The following is a 25,242-nucleotide window of genomic DNA, read 5'->3' on the forward strand; positions in this document are numbered from 1 at the left end:
CAGAGCTTCTTGTGATACTGTTTGAAAACACAGGAATATCAAAAGTACAGTGCTGGATAAATTTTCCTGTAAAAATGCTCTCCTAATACCATTTGATATGGGAGGTCTTCATTTCCATTTCTAATGTAGAACCTACTCACTGAGATGGAAGCTGATTGTGCTTTAAATTGGTGTGTGCTGCCTATACAAGCCTTTAATGTACTCAGAAGGGGTAAAGAGCCACAGAGCTCCAAGAGAAGAGCCCACCATGGTGTTCTGGTGTCAAATGAAGCCCATCCAACCACAGTTGCTCAAGTGTTAGTACCAGTGATCATGCAACCACATGGAAAATGGTTAAACAGCTGGCAGCTAACCCTGTGTATGTAAGAAGTTGTCAGCTGGCTCAGTCTATTGTTCAGTGGGCTTCTGCCTGCTGTAAAACTGTTCTCATGTCTCTGAGGATGCTGTAATAAATCAGGATCTAAGGAAGACCCTCTATCACAAATTCAGACTCCTAAGTTCTCTGTCTGCTTCAATTCAGCACATTCTAAACTGCTAAGATGAACAAGTTTTTTGTTTTTAATATTCAGATTGAATATGACTTCCTATGTAAAATGTGATAAAGAATGGGCCAATATAGAGTAACGTATTTGATAGCTGGAAAATGGGCTGTGTGCACCTGTAGGAAATTTGCAGCTATACCAAGGGAACACAGCTGGAGGCTGTTTCTCCAACGAGCTGGAGGTATCAACTAACACAAACTTAATAAAAGTTTACTAAGGCAAATGCAAAGCCTTTGTGTTGGTAGGACCTGGAATCCCAGTGAAGAGCAAATTGAAGGTGAGACAGCAGAGTGCCCTTGCAGTGCTGAAGGCTGTGTTAGTGAGAGGGAAATGTTTGTTCCCTCTGACTGGCACTTAGGAGTTTGCATCTGGAACACTGTCTTTATTTTGGGAGCCCCTCAGTACAGGATTTGCAAATATCTTTGTGGGGACCCTTGGGATGAGGGTGGTTGGAGAATGGAAGTGCCAGATGCAAAGATAGGCTGGGAGAGCTTGTTCAGTCTGGATAGAAGGGGACTAAGGAAGAATTAAGTTGCAGTCTTCCACTAAGTAAAGGAGTGTTACAGGAAAGATGGAGCTAGATTCTTGTCATAAGTGCAGAAGAAGTGCAGTGTAGCAAGGGAAATTCCCCAGGGACATAATCAAAAAATCCTCTGAGTAGGGGAATGGTGAAGTACTGTAACAGTTTACCCAGAGGACTGGAAATAACTGTCCTTGACCACTTGATCCAACTTTCAGGTTGTCTCTCCTTTGAATAGGAGGTCAGACTAGGTGAGCTTCACAAGTTGCTCCAACTGTTTTTTGGTTTATTTTCCTATGATTCTACAAATACAGGGAAGCTGATGGTTGATCACCTGCAAGGCTGGGGTGACAGTGTGACATGGTGGGTTTCTACTCCCATGGCAGGTGATTGATATAAGATTACTTGCATATGTTTTTTACTTACTAGCATGGCGTTTGTTATTTATATGATTAGTGCAGATTATTTCTCATATGTGAGAGTGGTCACGTGGGCACCAGTTTACAGGCCCACTGGCACAAACAGAGGTTATTTGTTTATCTTTTCTGTCCACATCTCGTTAACTGTTTTAATTTTTTTTAAACTTGCTATTTTCCTTGCAAGAGAGAGAGGAGGCAGACAGTTGCTAAATAAGAAAGGCTCTAGAATGGAGAAACAGACTGCTCAAGTAAAAGTAAAAGTACCACAAAGTGGCCCAGTCTTCTTCTGAGTTTAGGTGTAGAATTGATAATATGGAACCTCTTCCCTCTAGCTGTCAGCTGGCAGTCACTTGCTGAGTTTTTGTGTAAACTGTTAAATATTTAATCCGAATATGCTCTTGCCTAGGTTGCTGCAGCAGTGCTTTGAAGATATGTAGTTTACAGAAGTCAACTCGTCACCCAGCAGTCCCCAGTGACCTCCAGAGTGCTCATTCTCATGGTAGGTAACCAGCACTGAGCAGTATTCTGTCTGTGCTTTGCTTCAGGGGGGCAAAATAAAGAGTCAAGAACTGCTGAGTGTGTAATGGACCCTAGGCTGTTTTTTCAGTTAAATATGACTCTTGAAATTTTTATATTGTATCACAAATGTCAAAGGACACCAAAATGGCATGCTTTTTTACAGAAAACATTCTTTTAAGACATCCCATTTTTTGAAAGTGCTTTAAGGCTTTTTTATTTTTATAATCCATTGCTTATGAAAGAAACTTGTGTTGAGTTTACTACTCATATTAAATGCAAAGAGAAGGAAGGCCTACTTCTGCATATCTCATACATGTAGGTCTTTACATAGGTCTAAGCCTATCTTACCCCTTCTTGTCAGTGTAAATAAAGTTCACTGGATTATGGGCTGCGGCTTTCCATATTTAGTAGTAGTAGTTTGACTACTAGGCTAAGTGCAAACATTTCAGCTGACATGATGGACTACAGATCAAAACTTTAAATCTATTGCTTTTTGTTTTAAACTGACATCAACCATCTCTTATGTGTTGTCATGGAATACAGCTCTGTGAACAGCAAGAGCAATGTTGAGGTTTTTTTCTATGTGCTGAAACAACTACAGTTGTCTCTAACCAAACTTTTCACTTTTTAAAAATACATTGTGGTAGGGCCTTTGGAACATGGATCTGTTCATGACTGCAGATGTTAAATTCCCATGGTGTATCAATAAGATGTACAACTACTTATGTCTTAGTGTGTTACTTCTGTGCACTTTGAAAGGGGTGCATCCTGCTTTTCCAAGAACACAGGCTGTCAAGGACCATGATGGACTCTTGCAGGTAGAGTGTTGCCTGCACTCTGCTTGCTCCTTTATGGGGGTGTATGTGCTTATTTTTGTCATAGTTCAAGGCTGACCAATTTTATTTCGTTACAAAATGTGGAGGATGATGGACAAGTGTGTCATTTGATATCATGAATTGTTCCATTTCAGAACAAGTTTAAGGGTTTTTCACTTCCACACTGTGCCAAATATTCATTTGTTGTCCAGCAGTATCCTGTGGTGAGAGATTACTGTGCTTTCCTCCCTCTGTGCTGATTTAGACCACGTGCTTACACAGATCTGATCCAGGCCACACAAACCATTGAATCAGCTCAACTGATGAAGCAGAAAACTCCAACATGAGACAGGAACCTTCATAATAACATTTGTTTAAAAGGTTTCCTAATGTGAGACTACACTCCTAAAACCACAAGCTCTTTTGGAAAATCTATTCAACTTGTGCTTCTCAGTCACAGAGCTGTTTAAAGTGCCAGCATGGTGCGTGTCTGTTTCCCAGTCTAGTGGAAATGGCCCATGAAGTGTTATATAAACACAGTGTTGCAAGAACATCAGCTTTGTTGCCTGATTTTTCAACTGGGGTTAGTAGTCAGCAGCTTCTGTTGCACTGATTGCTTTCATCTGGCTCTTGAATGCAAACATCCCTTTGGTATTGATGACTTGTAAAAATCCAGAGTGGTCCTTGAAGTGCACCAAGAACAGGGAGCTCAGACATCTTAGAATCACATCCAAAGGCACTGAGTTAATTCCTTACTGGCATTCTAGACTGTGTTTTGAAGAATAGATTTGTTTTCTAAATTCCTGCTTTTTGAAGATTGTGTCCCTATTTTTGTTCTTTGCTGACCAGAACAAAAAATTTGATGCATCTGTGTATCAGTCTCTTCCGCATTGTTTTGTTTTAGCTTTCCAGCACAGTTTTTTGTGCCTTCTCTAACCAGCTGCAAGCAGGCACCTATGCCAACTTTACTGAGGCACAAAGGGATGAACCTAAAAATCTATCATAAAGAGAAAAGTATGACTAACTAAATCCACTAACTTAGTGGTTCTGACTTAACCTCACAGTTACAAATCTGCCATCCCCGTGTGTTTTTCTGAGATGGATCTCTGTTTTCTCAGCACTCTCATCCATTTTATTTTTCTAAACCAGACTCTTAACAACTTCCTGCTGATGTCTTCTGGAGCCAACTAGATATTTCCTAGTCAATAATAACTTAGATGTTCTTTTAAAGTATTTTGTCTCATCGTCATTTCTTATTTACCCTCTCCTAACTACTTTTGTTCTCACTCTGCACATTTTGGGCAGAATAGTACAGAACAGATGCATTGAGATATTAATGAAAATTCATGAAGGTGATACACACCACACCTTATCTATCCTCATTCCCTAATTAGATAGAATCTGACTGGTGATCTTATGGGTTGTTTGCTTTTAAAACCTTGTCACTCTCATCCCGGAGTAGTGCCTGGTATAGGCATACTTGCCATCAGCAGTTATCCTTTAGGGCTCCACCACGCCTCTAGCCCATGGTCTGCTGAGGACCATCTGCTCTTTTCATGTGCCTTTCTACTGATACCAAAACAATTTCCATCTGACTGCCCTGTGCTTTGCACAAATAAAAACCTTTTGGGCTGCTGCTTCTAAAGTAGATTTACCTTCAATCACCATTTATTAAATCTCTGTCCATTAAAAACCATAGCTTGCAGAAGCTGTGTGCATTAAGCCTGATTATAGAGTCAGTTGAGAAGAGGGAGGGGGCCAGCAGTTGCTATCAGTGGATTGCCTTGTTTTTCTGCTTGGCTGGCTGCTGGTAGCACTTGTGACAGGGTCCATATCAGAACAGAAGTCTCATTATTTGGCTTTGATTTGGTTCTATGCATTTGGCTTACTTTTTATTTAGGCACTAATTTAATGATTGTTGGCTTCAGGAAGAAAACCTGCTCAGACTATGTGACTGAAATCAGGGTTTTGTTTGATGCTGGGGTGCTAGATCCGTTATGGAGGGGATTAAGAAAGGGAAGTTCACAGGTTCCTTACGGAGGATGAGCGGCTCCTTCAAACGCACTTCATTTAAAGGCTCAGCATCTGGATCACAGAGGGTAAGTCTGCAATTACCCAAATAGTACAGCCAGAGGGAAACAGCGGGAGGCACTGTTTGGCCCTCTTACTTGTAACAGCTGGTACTGTTCTAAATGAGAACTATTCCCTTGGTGCTTGTTTGAGTCTCAGAGGTATCAGTCGTGTTCATTGCACTGGTTCTAGCAATTAATCTTATTCCTCTTACAGGAGTTCTTTCACAAGTGTCTCTCTTAAGGATCTTTGGGTTAAATATCACTGTACAGGGCTAGCCTGTAATTATTCATATCCATATCAAAATCATTTTGATGACTATTGATACTCAGTGTTTGTCACCAATTTCAATGCAGTAAATGGGAAGACTGGTAGGATGTGTACAAGATTTTGATGTGATTCACTGAACTACAGTGACAGAGTCTATGAGAAATACAGTCTGTGGTTAGAGTATTTGCTGTGTAGGTTATGACTGAAAAACAAGGCAGGAGAAAGAAGACAAAAGTAATGTATGAACTCACTGTTATTAACCTAAGCTTGCATGTAGTAAATGAATAGTAAGAATTCATTTCCTCACTGTTTTCAAGCTATTAAGAGAACATATGTACGTATTTTGTACATAGATTGATAGATTCTTTTTACAACAAATACAGACTTAACTTCAGCTCAGGATTACTTAGATTCCAGCTCAACTGGACTTTTTCAAACTGATTCCATGCAAATAATCAGAAATAGTTTTTGTCTACTCTTTGAATGCCTGCAGCCCTCTTATCTCTAATTTCTGCTGGTTGTCATCACAGTGTTAGTCAGATTCTAAGTAAATGGGTGAAAGGAAGTTTGGAGGAATATAAACTGAGAAGAAAATGCCACACAGGCAACTAAGTATGTATTAAAATGTTTCCTTCTCTAAGAAGATTCTTCTGTACTGTGCAATATTGGTCGTAGTCATCTGTGATTACAAGAGAGAATGTGTCTGTGGTTGTGGGGCTTCTTCAGCTCAGACTGATGGTCATGGGCCATTACCAGGGGAATTCCAAGCACCATTTCAGTATAAAGTAATTTATAGATTTACAGCAATGGTTTTTATGTACTGACTGTGGAACCTAGCTCTTCTCCTTGCTAGAGATTGTCAGGCTGTATGTAATACCTGTATTACAGGCCCAGTTACAGACAAGGAATGCTAGATGGAAAAAAAAAATATGCTTCAGCTGTAATTTCCTTGGCACCAGGGCCAAGCCCAAACATTTGGGATCAAAACAGAAGGTGTTTGTGATGGGTTCACTTTTCTTCCTCTGATGGATGTAAGGCAAAGTGGCAAAATAAATGTCAGTTAATGCTTAGCAAGTGTTACTTTGGATAATTTTGTCATTGCTTACACAGTTGCATCCTCGTGCCTCATGACAAACCAGGATGTCCCTCAAGAGTCTTGAGTTTCATGAATAAGTGTGTATTGCTTGCTTTGTCCCCCAGGTGACTCCCAGCTTCATAGGCTTGTAGTATTAACTTTATTAATTGAATAATACAAAGAAATAAAGATAAAGGAAATGGAAAAGTATTTCCCTTTTAAAATGTCCCCAGACCTGCTTTGATACTGCAAAGCATTTTGCTTCTTGAAAGGAATAAAGTCAGAGTGATATACCCAGGCAAAAGTTGCATAATTTTGTCCCACTGTTCCCATGGGAAAGACTAGTCAAGTGAAGGTAAAAGGAACACAGTTCAGATTTTGGTTTTCTTGACCTCTTATTATAAGAAAAGGCTGTCTTTCAAAAGCTGAAAATTCCTTTCATGGCTTGCTTATTTTAATCTTCCTAATTCTTTTGGTGTTTATTTGCTTTAATGTTCATTTCAGAAGCAGAAACTTTACCTTTTGTGAAAAAAGTTATTAGAGTTGAATAAAAAACTGGATGTTATGCTTATTTAATAGGCTGTGAGTGTTACTTCTGCCAGAAATGATGTAGGTTGGCTCTCTGATGTCAGTAGCACAGTGCTGTCATGCAGGCAGGTAGTGCTCATCTCTGGAGGTCAGGACATCTCCAGGCAGGAAACTGGGCACTGTGGTGCTTGAGAGTGTTTTGTATTGAATGTTAATTTTTGCTAATGATACAGCTGAAAACAGGAATTGAAACTGGTCTTGAATGGGTGTAGTGCTTTGGGATGTCTGGAAAACCTATGCAGGAAATGGTTAAAGCCATGTGATTGAGGTTTATAATGAAAATTTCACCTGCCACTCTAATCTTTTTTCCCTTTTGCCACTCTCGCTCTTGCTGTTTTAATGAGGAATGTGTAACAGTGTGTGGTCCTGGCCCATGATTTTAACTTCCAGTTTTTACTGCAGTAGTGCTGGATACCAAGGCTATTAAAAATGTATACTGCTTAGCTCTTTACTCTCCTTAGCTTTCCTGTGCAGTCCCCTAATTTTGACAACAGTACTGTAGAGGAAGATAGAATTTTATTTCCTGAGCAGTTTTACAAAGCCAGCTGTTGCTACTTACTGTACAATTAAATGTATAATTGTCTGCCTCAACAGAGAATGCTCTAAATGACATGTGAAACCCATGATGTTTAAGAAAGGAGTGTCCTTGTGTGTCTGTGTTTTGATTTTTGTCTTGTAAACATCTCAGTTTATTAACAAAAGAAGCAGCTTATCTGGGTGCCCATCACTGCTCTGTCTTTCCCACTAATGGGAATTACTTCAAATTACTTTTCTAGTACCAAACAATGCTTTCATCTCTGCTTGCTATCTCCACTGACTTGATCTAAATGTTTTTAAGATATACCTGCTATGACTCATTTTCTGTTCCTCTGAAGAGAAAGCCTTTTTATTTAAACAGCTTTACTCTGCATTTATTTCTCGTTGCCTATAATTCTTCTATGCTTGTAAATTCTCTGTGATTATCTGTATAAGGGTATATTCAGTACAAGCCTTCCAGATGCTCAGATTTAAGCTTTTATAGAGCCACTAATGTATTCTATCACTGTCTCCTTCCTAGCTATGTAGTACAGGAAATTACAGTGATGCCTAACAAAAAATTTAAATAATATTTTATCTAAATGCAATAGAAAATGTAAAAAAATCTCAACAGCACTACTATAGGAAGTGTAATGGATCTTTGTAATATCTTTAAGGTAGTGCAGCATTACCCAGTGATTTATTGGAAAAACTTCCATGGATTAAAAAAGAGAAAATATTATTATTCAGACTAAGGCAAATAACTTGTGCTGTATTTTGTAAATGACTAGACAAACCAGTGATGAATACATTCACTTAGATTAGAGAGAATGTAGCTTCTTGGCAGAAAACCAGCTTTGTCTTCCCTTTAAGTCACTGTTTTGATCTGTCTTACCACTTGAAAATGAAGCTTGAAAATTGGTATGAAGTCCCTTGAAGTGAGTTGCAGTTGTTAATATCAAATTGTATGTTTCGTGTGCTTTCTTACCATAAAATTAAACTTCAAATAGGAAGAAAAAGACTAACAGGATAAATTCACTTTCTGCTCCTAAACTATTAGTCAAGCAGCTGTTATTGCTTCAAGTTGCCTATCTTTTGATGGTTTAGGTTTAGCATGGTATACTTGGCAGTTTTATGCAACTAGTTAATATTGCAGTTATGCTTAAACAGACCCTGTGGTAACAGTGAAATAATTTTCATACTCCTTCCTTTTGAGAATTTCAAATTTTTCCCCCCAAATTTCTGCTGTGATTAAGACATGTGCCAATATTTCAGTCAATGGCTCAAGAGATAAAAATACTGTGTTTTTTACATTTTGGGCAGTCTTTTGAGTGATGGAAGTGAGAAAATAACTGGGACATAATAAAATTCATTTCTGAGTATGTCAGTGTTAATGTTCAAAAAAACAACAGGGCAATAATTAAACTGTTACCATAGGTAAACTTTCATGGCCATAAGGAGAAATAGAAGCAGACTTATGTCTGAAGAACAGGTCAGCAGGTTAGCAGTTGCCTCTTTTCAAGTGAACAAAATGAGTTAGCAACCTGTGCAAGGTCCTACAGTGAGACACAGCAGCACAGCCTATGCTCTTCTCTGTAATGACAGAAGGAAATGTCAGATTGGAGTAATTTGTATCAGAGTAGCTGTTTTCTTAAGAGAAACTGAAATATGTTATAGTTGGATGTATAACTTGGTCCAGTTTTGACAAATCTTTTCTACAGAGAGCTTTCTGCAGGCTCTGTCACTTCCCTGACCTGCTGGATCAACACCAGGGGTTTTAGTGTTGGTTTGATACTGCAGTGTCCTTCACAGCCTGGACAAGAGCATTGTGAAAAACATGTATAATAGAGGATGTGTTACACAGCACCAGCTGATCTGAATAGGAACTGGAAATAAATCCTTCAACGCCCTAAGTAGGCTGTACAATTGGCCAGGTGGGTTATAAGGCTTTTGTTTTATTGTGACACACCCTCCAAAGGAAGAATATCAGTATGGGAGAGGATTTGTCCAGTTTGAGATGTAGAACCAAAAGGTCCTCCTTGGCACATCCATGGCCTTTTTCTTGACATCCTGTTTCTTCTCAAGACAGACACTGCAAGGTATGGCTCTTAGGAATCTCTCTGTTGTCAGGAATTGTTCCTAAGGACTCAAGTCTCTATTCTGCAGGAATGACTCATCCAGAATAGTCAGTCACGCAGCATTGCAGTAAACCCTGTCCCTACAAGTCAGTGCATTGCAGACATCCAACAGAAGCAGCTGGTGTGTGCATTCAGTGAATATCTGATCTGGAGCACCAAGGAAAGGTTACCACAAAGGCATGGAAGCTTGCTGCTCAAGATAGGATAGAAGCATGGAATCAGTGGCAAGACCCTTGCACTATGTTGCTGTTAAAACCTCTTGTAGCTCTGCCCAAGGTGCTGCCTACAGACAACTGCTATGTCATGGTGGCTTTCAGCAAGGTGAATGTCATGAGTTTTGTGGGAGCTTTTTTAGTTAAAGCCCAAATGTTTGGCAAATTCTTAAAACTGATGGTAGCTGTTACTTACAAGGAGCACCTCATAGAACATCTGTATGTCTGAGCAAATACTGCATAACCCCCAGAGTTTACAGCCAGTGCAGCCTGCCCCCCAGCTGGATATGTACATGACATGACTTCTGTGCAGGACTCATGGCGTGGACTGTGTCAGAGTCACCTTGTGAATTATGGGATAATGTTTTTTACTTTTCAGCAATATGCTGCTGTTCTATTCAGCAGATTATATTCACTTCTGGCAACTGTGGGACTTGCATGCATTTGTGTCTTTTGCAACTGTGCTCTGCTGCTGGTTTCCCAACATGAATTCCACCTAGTCTCACACAAAAAATCTGCCATGATTGCTTGGTTCATACTGCCCTTCTTGCTGGTTCTTGCTTACAGCATCTGTTCAGTGGCAGACTCAAATAAGCCTAATGCAGCTCTGAATAGAGAAAAATCAGAGCAGAAAGCCTTGAGCAGTTTTTACTTTAAGTGTAGTGTTTGTAGTTGAAGGAATCTGTCAAGGGTGGATACTTACTACAAACTGAAACAAATGCTCATGAATATTGAAAATCTCTGCCTGTCAAGCACAGAGAGCAACAAATGGGTGCTACAGTGCTTCTGAGGTGGATCATTTTACAGTAGCAGGAGATGCAGGATGTAAGAGGCCTAGAAAACACAAGTGTGGATAAACAAAGGAAAAAACAATTTTTATGGGAAGTTCATGTCTCTTGTAGCAATAGTAGGTTAGTTGATCTTGCAGTGGGGGATGTGGACTGGGTTACTTACTGCTTTCTGGTCCTATGTTTGAAGAATCAGCCATTGCCTTAGAGAACAAAAGCTTTCTGGTACTTTTTCATTTCAGACTCTGCATTACTAGAATCACTTCTACAAGTGATTGAAATTCTTTTAATCTAAAGAAATAAAAATGAGATTAAAAACATAGGCATCAGAGTAAAGCAAGACTTAGAAAACATTGTAAAGGGGTTTCATGGGCAATGCGGTGGATTATATCAGCAGTTTTGTTGCTACTTTGTTCACTGTTTTGTTGCTACTTGGTGAAATTGGGCAACTCCCTTTTCCTTTGTTTTTTTAATGTGTCTTGTCCACAGAAGCAGTTCTGTTGTATGTGGGTCCCAATCTCTAGTGCAACTTCTATGATCTACATTAATGGAAAAGTTAGAAAAGCTATAGCTGGTTAAAACTGATTAATATTCCTCTGATCATATACCCCCCTGCTTCAAGCCTCTTTCTAAATAAAAAGTAAGCCATGAGATAACCTGCTTAAGGGCTTACATTTGAGCCACAGTTTTACTCCTTAGTATGTATGTTATTTTTTTGTGTTGTCAGTACTTTTTTCTGCCCCATGCTTTTGCCAGCTGTTAGCAGGCAAATTATTGCTATTGAGCAGCAGAAGTGTCATTGTAGAGTTAGAATTTAATCCAGTTTAGAGATGGGAGAAGTCCTGTAGACAGGCGTTAGCAGGGTGGAATCAGAGAGCCAGCTGGTCTTGGAAAGTGTCATGAAGCTGAGAGGAAATAGCAATATCTGAATGTACTTGCTTGTGAGAAGTGGAAAAGACCTGGAAACCAGTGTTACATAACCAACAGCTGGTTCATCAGCAGATGAAAAGGAGAGTACAGAGGATTAAAGACAGGTAGCAGGGGCTGTGAAAGGCAGCTGTACGTGCCAGATTGCCCAGGCTGGGGCCAGCAGCTGCAGCACATCAGCTTGCCCAGGCAGAACATGGGCAGTGAGAAAAGGGAACCTCTGCAGCACTTGAGCAAATCTGGGGAGGGTGACAGGGCAGAGGTTGCTGAGCAGATACTGAGGGAATTGCAGGGAAGAGTGGCAGAGCAGTGACTCAGTCCAACCCAGACTAAAGAGCTGCTTCCTCACCATTTAGGCTGTGCTAGAAAACCACTACACGTTCAGTCTGGAATCTAATGTCAAATTAGTAAAAAACCAGAGATATTCTGATGATCAATTGTGACACAATTGGAGAAGAGTCTCCTTTAAGAAAATTAGGAGACTGCAGGTACAGAGAATATTGATTTTTTTTTTTCTCCTGTAACTATGACAACTGATTTCCTTAGTGCAGCTGGTAGTATCTTATCCAAAACTCAATAAATTGATTAGGAGCTTATTTTTCCTGCTAATCTCATAATCTTTAATGGATAATGCTGGCCTTTTCTGCCAGTAATTTTACTTTTTTGGAGGAGTGCGATGCTTTTTGTGATTTTAATAGCATTCTGTCAACATGATCAAATTAGAATTTCTCTGGAGTGTGCAAATGCAGTCACCTATGAAGTGTACCCAATAATTAAAGCAATTGCTCTTCCAACAACCTGGCTCACCTGACAGGGGTTTATGCTTCATTAGAGAATTCTATGCTCAGAGTGTTGATTCTGTTTTGTTAAAAATCTGTTAAAATCCTGGATGTTCCTCATTAAGGCTTTATCAGCTAGATTATGTTAGAAGTTTTAAACTGGATTAATTCCCAGATACTGAAGATAAAAAAATTGCCTGGCCTTGAACTTTCCATAAGAGAAGATTCAATATCACTGTGAGAATATCCTGATTCTATTGGTGTAAATAGAAGCTGTAATAGCAATTTTTTTTGCAGCCACAACAAAAATTAACTAATCAATTGATTACAGTGACAGTGTCTCCTCTGAGAATAAATGGCTTGGATTTTGAGGATGAATTTGAATAAAATTTCACCATGTCATCATTAGCACCTGCTTGCTTAAACTCTTTGTGAAGATGCGCTGTCAAGCAGTATCAGCTTGTATGATATCCTCTTGGAAATGACATGAAAAGGCAGCCTTGTTCTATAAAGATTAATCTCTAATAATAGCACGCAGTAAAAGATGTAACAGCTGGTATGGATTAATATTCCTTAATATCTACTTTCATGTGATTAATAGCTGCTTAAGCCCCTGCCAGTGGAAAGCGAGCAGTGGTTACTAAGCTTTACTAAATGTACTGTTTGTAATTTTTTTAACAGAATAGACATTTAAATGTTTTCCATGTTTTATTTCCGGTGGTTTTAGTTGAATTTAATTTCCCTCCTCCCCGATTTTCCTGTTGCAGGTCATGTATTAAAAATTTTTTTTCACAAGAAAAGGGAGCAATGAGTTGTTCAGTGGTTGATCCTCTGTTGTTTCTGATGCAAAGTACCACAGACTATTCCTAATACAGTCATTATGACAATCACCCTAATACAATACAATCATTAACTTCTATGTTGGTTTATTTCTTAAGGTATTTTACAGAGATTGACAGGTGAAGAGGAATGCATTTGGTTTTAGGCTTGATGTTCACAATAAGTACTAAATATCTTTGTCCAGTTCTACATTATTGGTGGTGATTTTTATGTTTTATCTTTGCAAATATACAATCTTTTTAAGTTTGGAACTGAAGAATAAAGGATAAATTCCAAAGCTTTTTAAAAGATTTATTCAGCATGTGATTAGCTGGATCAGTGCTCAGAGCCTGGGGTTTGCTGCTTTGAAGTTGCATCTTAATCACTTAATAATTTACCTATGTTTTATTGAAGTGAGTCCCCTAAATATTTTCAATTATAGACATGCATTTACTCATGACAATGAAGATTATAAATCCAGGTGGGAGTCAGGTGTATTGCTCATTAGCTGACAAGTTATTTTCCATTTAATGTCTGTTGCATTCAGAGGTCAGGTGTGAGGCTGTTCTGGGTCAGCTCAGAAATCTGTGCTGCCCAGAGCTAGAAGAGCACTCTTGAGGGAGTGCTGCAGAGTAGGGAAGATGTAGTTCCTCTCCCTCAGAGTTTGCTCCTAGATGGAGATACTTCAGGTAGGGACTGTGTGGACCAGAGATAATATTGATGGTATTTAGGTGAAATAAGTTGTTGCCTTTTAGTCAGCACAGAATCCTTCACCAAGATGTTCTACAGCTTAGCTGCAAATTGTACAGAATTGTGCAAAGCAGCTTGAGCTCACTAGTTTTGGAATTAGTCTTATATTTTATGATTTTTTTAGCCTGACACTTAGTATCCCAAGTTGAGAATATTTTGATTTTGCTGTTGAATTTTGTATATGCTTTTGTATTTAGTTCTAATTTCACTTCACAGTTCTGTTGAGCCATGCTTACAAAATCCTGATTCTTCTCATTCCCAGAAGCAGATCAGACATTTTTTGTTTGTATTTGTCAGGTTTAGGTTTAAACAGAGCAGTTGAAAGGTGAAAAGTCAGTGTTTTCCTAAATCACTAGCTCTGAGCATTGAAACACTGACATGAGATGACCTGACATGCCTTCACCAAACACAAGTAACTCTGGCTGTTGTCTTTCATCCTTAGAGAGCTGTATCAGCTGTCTGTCCTGAGAATAGTTAATTTGCCAGAGAAATGCCTGCACCTTCGCAGGAGGATCTTGACATCAAAGTAACATTAATTTTTGTTGTGTTTTAAAGCTAGTTCTGCTGGTAAATAGTGCTGCATGTAGATTTCTGGTAAACCAAAAAGCTGGGAGAAAGAGGGTCCTTGTAGGACCCAAGGGCAGGCAGGCTTGGTACCACACTGATCTCATCTGAAAGGATCTTTGGTTTTGGTTCCCCCCCAAGCACACAGCCACAAGGATGCCCCCCATGGCCCAGAAGAATGCCTGATCTCTGCTGCTCAGCCTCTTCTCTCTGCTGTTCTTGCCTCAGTTTCCTGCTGAGGGAGGGAGCTGCTGGGGCAGGCTGGCAGTGGAGGTTAGCCCTGGCTGTGAGGATCCTGATCCCTTCAGGCCTCTGCAGGTGCAGCCGCCTCCTGAGAGCCCTCCCCAGGAGCAGGAGTTCTGTGGAACGCTGAGCCTGTGTTCCAGGAGCTCAGGATTACTGGTGCATTTGTGTATTTCATTCAGGAAATAGCAGAAGGAAATAACTACCTTGTTGGACATGGCTGACCCAGCACATTTGTCATTAGTGCCCATTCCAGTCTGTGGCTTAGTTAATTTTAATCATTACTTCCCTCTCCCATAATAAATCCTATGGTATTAATGTTTTGCTGTTGGTGAAGCTTTAGTAGTTGGAATAAATAAACCCACTAATGCAATCTCTGATCTTTCTGACATTCACCTGTGTCACTTAGTAGGATTTCTAAATGTATTTTCATTTGAATTACAGATGTTCTGAAGTAATGTTTTTTAAGCACTGAGGGAGAGCCTTGTTGCCTTTATTTTGTATAACAACATATTAGGAGGAAGGGACAAAGGCACTTGAATTTAATTGAAACTACTTGAATTTAAGCTGTTAGTGCCATTTTCCATCCTCTCTAGCCTCTAGCTGCTGAGGAGGTCTCTGTTAGGCCCTTTGGGATACTAACCCTGGGAGACACCAGGAATCTGAACTGGTGCCAGATATGTGGGTTCAGGCACCTGACTAAGCACTTAGAAGTTCTTTTGTTAGAAAATAATATGAACTGGTCCCCACAAAGCCCTGTTAATCTTATGGGTCTAGTTTATTAGCAAACTCTGCCTGAATCAAGAACTAGAGCAAGTCATCTTGCTGTCACCTTGATTTTTTTTTTCTCTGAAAGGAAACAGAGGCTATGAAAATTTTATGGAACGAAGATATGGGGTGTGGTATTTAACTTGGTCGAATTGCTTTGATTTTCAAATAATTGTCATGTTGAAATGGTAAAATATTCCACTGGTATTAAATTTTTACAAGTTTTTACATGTTAATGTGATTCTACTGCTCTTCAAAGTGTTGAAACAGGTAAGTGCTTTTGTTTTCTGTGCATAGGCACACAAAATATCAAATGCATTTTACTGTTTTGTTAGAATACTACTCAATTTAGAAAGGATCTGAGTAATTTAGAATGAAAATATACTAGTAAAACATTTCTATGTCAACCTGTGTTATTGTCGCAGAAATGCTAAATAAAACATGAGTTGAAAAAGACATGAAAACTGGGCTGCAAACCTGTTTAATTCCTGTGCACAAAATAAGGAAGCTGTGTTCAAGTTGCTTTCAGGAGCAATATGTAGAGAAACAGATGCAGCTTGAATGAGAGTGTGTTTGCAGTTGAAGCTTTCAGGGGTCAGAATTACCTAGTCCCAGTTCCAGGAGTATTGACAGGCCCCCAATTCATGTATTCTAATCATTCTAAGGAGAGGTGATTTCCAGGCTTTTGGCAAAATTACACAATGCTCAAAGCTGATTTCTTAGTACTGTTGTGTGGGCTTAACCTTAAGTAGTGTTTAAAATCCACATTATATTTTGTTGTTGGCTATACGCAGCAGGTATGAGTCCTTTTCCCCAGATGCAGTGCTTTTACATTGCTATTTTAATTTTGCAACACTGGTGTCTTTTGCAGGATTGCTTTCGTTTAAATGAAACTATACTTATTTATATAGTTACTAACTAGAATTATCATTAGAACATTATTCAAATAACTGCTATGTGAACACCCATTATTTCTTTAAGCCTCCACTGGCTAAGTGGTCTGATGAACTTGGGAAAAATGTAGGCACGCTTTTGTAATTACCAGCAAAATGCAGTGACCTTTGCCTCGTGCTGATGGAATCAATTACTCAGTTACACAGGACAGAAGTTAGCTGCTCTCCTTCTCTATGTTCAGTTAGGAGCTGACACAAGTTAATGTCCAATATATCTCCTAGATGGATGATGAGATTGGAAAAAAATGCAGCAGCCACTTCATTTTCTGCATTGGGCTTCAGAGCTGTTTGGGTTCAATGTCTCATGTTCACAGGGACAGGCACCTAGCTCAGCCTGCTGAGGAATGTGTTACCCCACAGTGTTTGCCTCTGGGCCATGCAGTGCTGAGGCTGGGGAACAGCTCCAAACCTTCTTGTGTCCCACAGCAGCAATCAAGTGCACAGACAGAGGCTTCCCAGCCATCCCTGGCATTGCTCAGGCAGCCTTGCTGGCATATTTCCCATACAGGGGGTGGGCACATGCATGGGGCAGTGAAGCACAAGGACTGTCTGCCCAGCTTCACTGGTGTTCTCTGTCAGGCCACAGCTAACCCCAGTGTGTACTACCCTGCCTGAATAAGTATTTGAGCCCCTGGTTTGTTCCTGCAAATGGTATTGGAAAAAATGTTCAGTACCAAGAGAACTCTCCACCAAATCACATTTATCAGTCTATGGAAAGCCAGGATTTAGGTGCCAGTACAAGCTTTGCTGGTGTGTTTCCAGGCTTATGCAAAGTGAGTAACAGTAGGTCAGAATAAGAAAGTGCCACCTTCCTAAGGCTTTCCTGGCCTTCATCACGTTAATGATTGAGTCTTCTTTCAACAGCCAGATGCACTTGGATTAATCAGCCACTAGATAGAGCTGTGTTATATAGAAAGGCTCTCACTCTGCAGTATTGCATTAAAATTTGGTATTCCCCAGTAGTGAGCCAAAAAACGGGCAGTTGTTGCACAGGACAGATTTCAGATATGACAGGAAGCATTCTTTTTCCAAGATGCAGTAAATTCCCCCTCCATCCCTAGTTATACAATAAGATCATGGATATTTTCCAAGTGCACCTTATAATAAGACTTCAGTGAATCGTCCAATTTAATTCCTATACATTAATTATTAAATAAGGCATATCTTTAAATTACCCCAGCAGTTAATTTTTTTTTACTATTTTTTATCAAGTAGTCATCATAGAGCTGTTTTATAATGTCTGTGGACAGGAACCTTGAAAGCAAAGTTTATATTACCTTTTTGATTTTTCATTTCCCATATTCCGCTTCTCCCTTCCTCCCCCCTCCAGTGCTGAGAAATGCTCAGATATTGATCCAAGGGTCATAAACCTGAGGAAAAGGAATTACTTTTAACATTATCTAATAAAACACAGAACAAGATTGCTTTATTTAATACTTTCTGTAATTTTATTCTAATTTATGTAATTTATAGTGCTAATTTATAGTTCTGAGATGTGTTTATTACAAAGGATCACTAGAAAAACAACTAGTGATAGGTTTGGTCTTTTTACTGTGTTATTTACCAAATTTGTACTGAAATGGTACTAAAATACACTGTGTGCTTGAGGCTGCAGAATACACTATAAGTCATACTGAAAGATTTGCAGAAGTTGTATGAAAGTCGAAAATGTGTGGATTTGACAGCTTTTGCTGGCAGCAAGTGCTGCTGTAAGAACAGGATAAAAACAACCTCCCTTCAGCAAAAACTACTGATGGCATCCTGTAGCTTCAGCAGGTACAGGCACAGACATTGTGCAGATTATTCTATGTGTATTCTGGCACTGGGCCTCAGCCATGAACAGAAAGAAATACCTCTGGGTGTTTCCTAGTGGCACATTCAGTTCTTGGCCCTCGTTGGAATAGCAGGACTTGCAGCCAGTTCAGTGGGTGAATGCCTTGCAGCCATGAGGCCATACCAATGAAACAGTTCTCTAGCAAATTCGTACATTTAATTTTTCTAGTTTCACTTTTTCATATTCTATGGTTGATTTAAGTAGGGAGTCCATAATACACACTTTATTAAAGACAAGCAAAAATTTTTAATAGCCAGTATTGTAAGTGTGTATTTGATTCCATTTTGTTCTCAATTCTTGCCAATAAAATGGCACTCAGCCTGCTGGTTGAGTGGATTTGTGATTCTTTCCAAGGATCAGCTGTGGATTAGTGAAGTGCAGCTGGTGTGTTTCTCAAGCCAAGTAGTTTGGGCATTTTTTTAATGTCCTTCTCAAAATCCTATCTTTTTTCCTTTGCCTTGTGTTGGCATTTCATCTTGTTCAGTAGTAAACTTCATCCTTTATCAAACTGTGTGTTAATGAGATTGAGCAAAGAGTCATTGCCAAATGACTCTTTACCCAAAGGTGAATATAAAGAGATATTCTTTGTTTAGTTTAACAAGGAAACTTCTTGTTTAAGGAGTCTGACTCAGTTGTGAGTGGAGCTACTGGTATAAAATGCCAATGATCTTACTCTGAGGCTGGTATACACTAGTGTACAAGTTCTTGAGCTAGAATTCATGAGACTTCTATCTGATAAAGCTTTTTTCATCTGCAGAGCCACATGGTAGTGGCCAGAGCTGTAATGTATGACTTATACTGCAGTATCAAGTGTTAATTATTTTGCTCCCCATGTAAAAAGCATGACTGAAGAATAAAATCAACACAAACTTAGCAAGTAAGTGCACCTCAGCCATCAGAACATGCAAATTCACCGGTTTTATTTGCAGATTTTTCAGTCATGGTACTGTTGTTACAGGTAATTGTAGAAAGTTATGGAAACAGTTGAGGTGAATAGATCCATTTTAGAGTTCTCAGTACATAGATTTATTCTGTTCAGTGAGTGCTGGTGCTGGCAGAATCCTATCTCTGTCATTAGGTCTCTTCACCAGCAGTAATCTGTTAGAGACACTAAAATAAATCTAATGCCTGTTTTAATAGGGGTGATGATTGCTCCATGAATGTCAAAGCAGCACATGAGCAGTAGTTCTGCAGTAGTTGACATCAGCAATCTCTGTTGTCTGAAGGACTAACTTGAGTATTTGTAAGAATGACCATTTTTGCACTTCAAAGCAATAAATAGATGGGATGAATTTTGAAGAATGCTAGTGACTTCTAACATGTCCAGTAAGTATATTACAAGGTACTCTGAACCTTATTCTCTGTGTAGATAGGTCTGCTCAATGCAAATCTCAGTTTGATGGTTGAGTTGCTTGACTCCTCTTTGGACTCATTTACAGTGATAAAAAGATGCATTTACTCTCAAGAAGTTCTCAGGTGACATTTTCACACTACTCTCCTTCTCATACAAGACAGTTTCTTCTTGAAGAAGCACACAATAGCTGGCACATTTCAAGTTCCTCACCAGACCAGTCTGAAAAGCCATGTTCCAAATCCCACCTTTCTGTGCTGGAAAAGTGAGGAGGTGTTCGGTTGGTGTAATTTGGATGTGCAGCAGAGCATGTGGAATTACAATGTACTTTCATCAACTCCTGCTTGTAGCTTTGGCTTCTGCATCTGTTTTATTCAGTTGTGCATTTCAGTGCTTGAAAGCATCGATCATAAAAGCCCTTCCTTTTGAAAGGACTCCTTTAACCTGCAGCCTGTAACTGTAAATCAAGGTTATTGCTTTCTTGTTCATAAAAAGTGCAAAGTACTATATGTTTCATGGGTCCTTTCCTAGACAAAACAAGCCCATGCTGTTGTGCACAGATTTGCTGGCTGGTAGTCCTGAAATAGCATTTTGATAAAATTAAGATTGCTGGCAGTACTTTAAATAAGGTGCTTATTTCCTCTGTGATTCTTGTTTCAGAATGCTGTTTTCTTTCTCCTGTACTGTTCTTGAATGGCTGCTGGGGGGAAAAAAGTAAAACGTGCTAATGCTTTATGCCAGTGTGCTGTAACTCTGTAGTAATCAGAGTTCAATGGAACTGCACATTCAGCAAAGTTGAACAGTGCTGAGAACATGTCCTGAGAACATCCAGCTTATCCTGAGCTTTGCAACTGAAAAGCACAAATCATCTTACCTAATCTTTCATGGGAACTTCCAGCCTGAAAAGCCAATAAAATAAGCACACTGATGCTTTCTATAATTCCCTGAAAAGGCATTCTTTTGGCTTTAGGCATAATTTAAGTATACCTATGTAATTTGGATAGATGTCTCTATCAGAAGTGTCAAAAAAGCAATGAATATAGTAAGAGAGTTATACACACACAGGAAGAATCTGAATTATTCTGTGCAGTGAATAGTACATGGTCAGTACCTTTATAGTGACTTCTGTTAAACCCCTCAGTGAGGCTGGATGCCCCTTGACAAGGATCTAGTATTCTCTTTGACATATTCAGGAAACCATTCAAGAAGAAAAGGAGTGCATCTTTTCAGGATTTTTCAGAACTGTGGTAGTTTAGGGGCAGAAGAGGATTCAAGACAAGAACAGACTTCAGCCTGTGTCTGTCAAAGCACAGCCTTACTACCAGCTAAGCTAGGAAGAGAGTGGCAAGCACTTCCATGGACTTTGAGATAAATGCATTGGGATCTGTGGAAGTACTCTTTGAAGTCCTGGCTTTTAGAGCTGTGGAATAAGAGAACACTGTTCAGACCTAGTGGAATTTATCAAGAAGCCAGTATGCAACACTTTTATATGACTTTCAGTAAAAGAGAGACAGTGTCATAATGGACAAGAAGGTCCTAAACAAGCCCAGGTAGCAAAAACGTTTACACCAGAAATAGGCATTTCTCCTCTTTTCCACTCCCTCCTTCTCTCCTTTTTTATTCCCTGCCACTCTCCCTAAATGGAGTGCTACAGTTTTGCTGAATGAATAAATACCATGAGGGTAAATGTAGCCATATTAGCTGGTAAGTGCATGGTCCAAACAGAGTGTACCCACAGTGCTAGTTATGGTCCCCCTCCCAAATGAAAGGGAAAGCAAGCAGGGAAGCCATCTAAGATAAATTCTTATGTGTTCCAGCCAAAGACTATCTGAAAGAAAAGTACTGTGAATATCTTGATTAACCAGAGCACTGTAATTCTGTAAGTGTAACTTGTGGTATAGCTTTGATGAAATGTGAGAAACATTCAGTCTTGAAGGGCAGGCTAAGGACGTTGATACACACTCTGTATTCCAGCAGGATTATTACAGAACAGGTCTTGGAAAGGAGATAACACCCCAGATTTCAGTCTGCCACATGGAAGTAGCATAGATGTGATTGGTACACCTAAATTACAAGAGGATTGCTAAATATTGTCGAAAGTGTGTATAATATATTGCACATGTACTTTAATTCATATATATGAGGTCTGTATATGTTTTGCACTTTACAAACAAACAAAAAATCTGTGTCTGACATAGCAAGCTCTCAGTCTCACTAGCAGGGTATGATTGGAATCCTAGATGCTTTTGGTCATGTATTTTGTACTTCCATATCTCCAGTGTTCACATCTCAAATTAGATCCAGGAGGGTACCAGACCTTTTGTAATGAATTTATATTCCTTATAATCTGTTCAGATGAGTCAGCATGGAAATAGGCATAGAGATGTGGTCAAGTCTTCCCATATAAAGTCTGTTACTGAGTTTCATTAGAAACTGTGTTTACTTATTTCATTTTAAATTTCAGAACTTCTGCTTTGCTCTAAAACTGTGTTCTATGTTTAATGAAATTCTCTCACACTGGACAAGTCAAAAAGCAGTCTTGTGATGAGTATGGCAGCACAGGATGGGAGGATGAACAGCAACATCTTGTCTTTGAACTCACTTCTGTTTTTTCTTTTGCTATGAGAAACATGTCAAGTAATTAATTTTACAGCCTTCCATTGAGAATAAATTAATTTATTGCAAAGTATACATTTGTTCAGTATCAAGTATCACTCTCTGCTGTTGTTCCAACAAACATCAGCTGTTGGACTCTAACTTTTGTAAATATTTTGCTATTTAACCTCCATGCTGAAGCAGCTTGTGACTTATGCTACTCTGTTGGCCACCCGGGACAGTTCCTCTCTAGCTGGTTTTGTGATGGTGTAAGGGGCTGGATGTGTGTCCTGCATAGCTCTCAGGTGGACTGGTAGCAAATCTTAATGCATTGGTAGAATGGCATCCAGGGTTAAGTTTAGGTGTGCTGTCAGCTCTGCTTTTGTGCCTGTTGCTGCTGTACAGAATCAGCAAGGTGTTTAAATTACCATAGCTTTTATAGAGGGATATAATAAAATATAGCTTGGAGCTGCCATATTTGGACATGCTGTCCTCAAAGAGAACTTAAAAATTGTCTTGAATAGATAGAAGGTTGTCTATATAAATTTACCTGCTGACTTACATACTCTGGCATTTCAAGGTGAAATGATGGTTTTGTAACCCATGTGATTCTTTTCACTAAGTGGTAGTCTGAGGAGAAAGTTAGAAATACAAGTTTAAAGAGTAAATTATGCACATCTCATGTGCAATCTAATGAAATTGAGCATTTACTCAGAAACACTTGCATTTTTTCAGCCACTACTACACTTGGTAGCAGAGAAAATGCTTGCATAAAAATGTAAAACTAAATACGCTAGGGAGAAAATCCCTGAATTCTTTTTTGGTGGTCATACAGCTGAAGATTACTGAAACTAAATAAGATTTAGAGATTTCCTACCCTTCCCAGTAATGCTTAGAAGAATTATTAACTTCAGAATCTCTCTAACAAGAGCATTTGCTACTTGCTGGCATTTCTGTTTTAATTACTGGGGGGAACATAATGTGTTTGACAAAGCTGAAAGCTGCAATGCCTCATACTGTTTCAGCAATATACTGTGGTTTTAATTTATCTTAACCCATATTGATCAGTGGGACCTGAATTTATGACAGCAGATTTCCAGTCAAATGTCCCTTGATTCCAGAATGCCTCCAAGCTGTTTGGCTTGGGACTAACACTAACTTCACAAATTTTAATCAGCAGGTGAATAGCTGTCTACTGTGTAAGGCTATGTGGGAGTCTGTACATTAAACTCTTCAGATGAACACGATAGAACAGAGTGTTGTCTTTATTGTAAATACACTAGTTTGTGCATACATAGACATATCATTGGCTGAACAGCTTTCTGGGTGTGGCATAATTTTGTGGCAATGTGTAGGTTCATCATGGCTGTAAATTAAGAACATGTGTAAGCATTTACAGAATCAAGAGTTAAACATTTACAGAATCAAGAGTTAAGCAAATGCCTTTGTGTTAAAAGCTGGATGTGAGCAGACCAGGTAAGAGAGGAATTCAAGTGCTCAGACCCCCTGGAGCTGCTGGCATGGATGGCACTGGTGTGTTGCTGCCCTGAGTGATCAGCACTTTTTTCTTCTTTGCCACAGCTCATCTTTGGTGTTAGTTGTGCTTAAGCAGAACACACAGTTTGTTGGTTTTTTTTCTGTACAAAGTCTCTTCAAACACCAAAAAAAGGGAGTGGGGGAAGGAGAATTGTGAAATGTATGCAATTGCCTCTGTTGCTATGTGAAATTTAAAAGCTTTCCCTTAGGGAGGAGTAGTACTTAAGGCACTTGACTGTATTACAGAAACATGTATCAGTGAGTGAAACCTTGCCAAAAATAACTCATTTCCCTCACACTTCTCACAGGATCGAACAGCCTTTCTTACATTAGCACCAGATTAAAAAAGGCTGTGTCAATTCTCGTCTGTTCTGCTTTAAAAATAGTCTTTCCAATTCCAATTACTTGACATAACATGAGTGCTGCAGATGAATTCAGAGTTGAACCTGAGCAGTAAAGAAGGCAATTATTTAACTTAGTTATACATCTCTGTCATCCAGGGAAGAATTGCAGTGATAGTATCACAAAGCTGAAAGAAACAATCCATTTTCTTTTATAGTTCTGTCCATCTAAAAGCACTTATTCCCTGCATAAGCAGCAGTATATCTTTTCCAGGAACTAGATGTTTTCAATGGATTGTGGATTGGGAGGGAAGAAGTGGATTGTATAAAGGAGAGAATAAGGGGAGTGCATTTTTTATTGCTGTTGCACTGGGTGGTTTAATCAGATCTTACTTAAGGTCATAATACATTTGCTGGAGATGATAGCCTGTACTTCAAAGTAGACAGATAATTCCATTCCATCCAAACCCATTTTGTGCAGAGCTTATCACATTTCAGTAAATGTAGTTTGGGTTATAGGAATCAGATTGGGAATTAAACCATTTCTCACCACTTTTGTTCCTGGGTTATACTGTTCATTGGTTACATTCAAGGCTGTTGAGTTGTTTGTATCAGCTTTTCTAGACCCAGAATGCCTGAGTAATTCATCACTGGTAGGAAGAGGGCTTATGATCATTTTGCTATCAAACTGTTTCTTCTTTGGGGGTTACATTCTGGCTTTTATGAATGAATTCAGGCACTGCATTTTGTGATTTTGCTGCCCTCTCCCCTTCTTCAACGTTTTCTTAATTATGTCCCATGGTAATTACTGCTCACTCCTTTGTGACTTTCATGTTTATAGTTTACTGGGGCATTTAAAGTTTGGATTTGGTCTGATAATGACACTGTGGAAAGGAAGATTGCAATATGTATATATATATATATATATATACCTTAGGTGTTTTTCATGTAGTCTGTCTCAGTTCCTACTCATGTACAGTTTTACAAATAGTCTTACACCAAAAAACTAAGACATTGCATATTATAGTGCATTTTGCTATGTCAAAGTTCAGCTCCCACATTTGCTATCCATGAATTTTACTTTTGATCTGTCTATGCACGAGTGTCTATATGATATGGCTTGAAAGCTCTCAGAGAATGCTACATAAACACTGCATGGGAATAAATTCAGGGGGAAAAAAAATTCCTTCATACTATTTGAAGTATGATTTTGTTAGGAGTGTAGTATCAAGACCAGTAATTATCTGATAAGAAATGGTACATTGTGTTGATTTCATTGAAAGACACATATTTGAGAGACATCAGCAAAC

At 39.1% G+C, this 25,242-nt stretch overlaps 1 protein-coding gene across 8 annotated transcripts in view; it reads left to right on the forward strand.

The window, feature by feature from the left end:
* Positions 1-25,242, forward strand: part of TRPM1 (transient receptor potential cation channel subfamily M member 1) — a 125,230-nt gene that overhangs the window by 51,799 nt on the left and 48,189 nt on the right. For 4 of the 8 annotated variants that reach the window (XM_072933728.1, XM_072933729.1, XM_072933726.1 and 1 more), the window contains exon 4: positions 1,888-1,980. The exons of 1 other annotated variant lie outside the window; for it this stretch is intronic. In XM_072933728.1, coding sequence (XP_072789829.1) covers positions 1,978-1,980 — 3 coding nt within the window. In that variant the 5' untranslated portion in view covers positions 1,888-1,977. Of the gene's footprint in view, positions 1-1,887; positions 1,981-9,139; positions 9,794-25,242 lie in introns of those variants that run through there. 3 more of the 8 variants (XM_072933724.1, XM_072933723.1, XM_072933725.1) reach the window with 1 other exon arrangement.

The sequence above is a fragment of the Taeniopygia guttata genome, chromosome 10 (genome assembly GCF_048771995.1).
Source record: "Taeniopygia guttata chromosome 10, bTaeGut7.mat, whole genome shotgun sequence".
NCBI lineage: Eukaryota > Metazoa > Chordata > Aves > Passeriformes > Estrildidae > Taeniopygia > Taeniopygia guttata.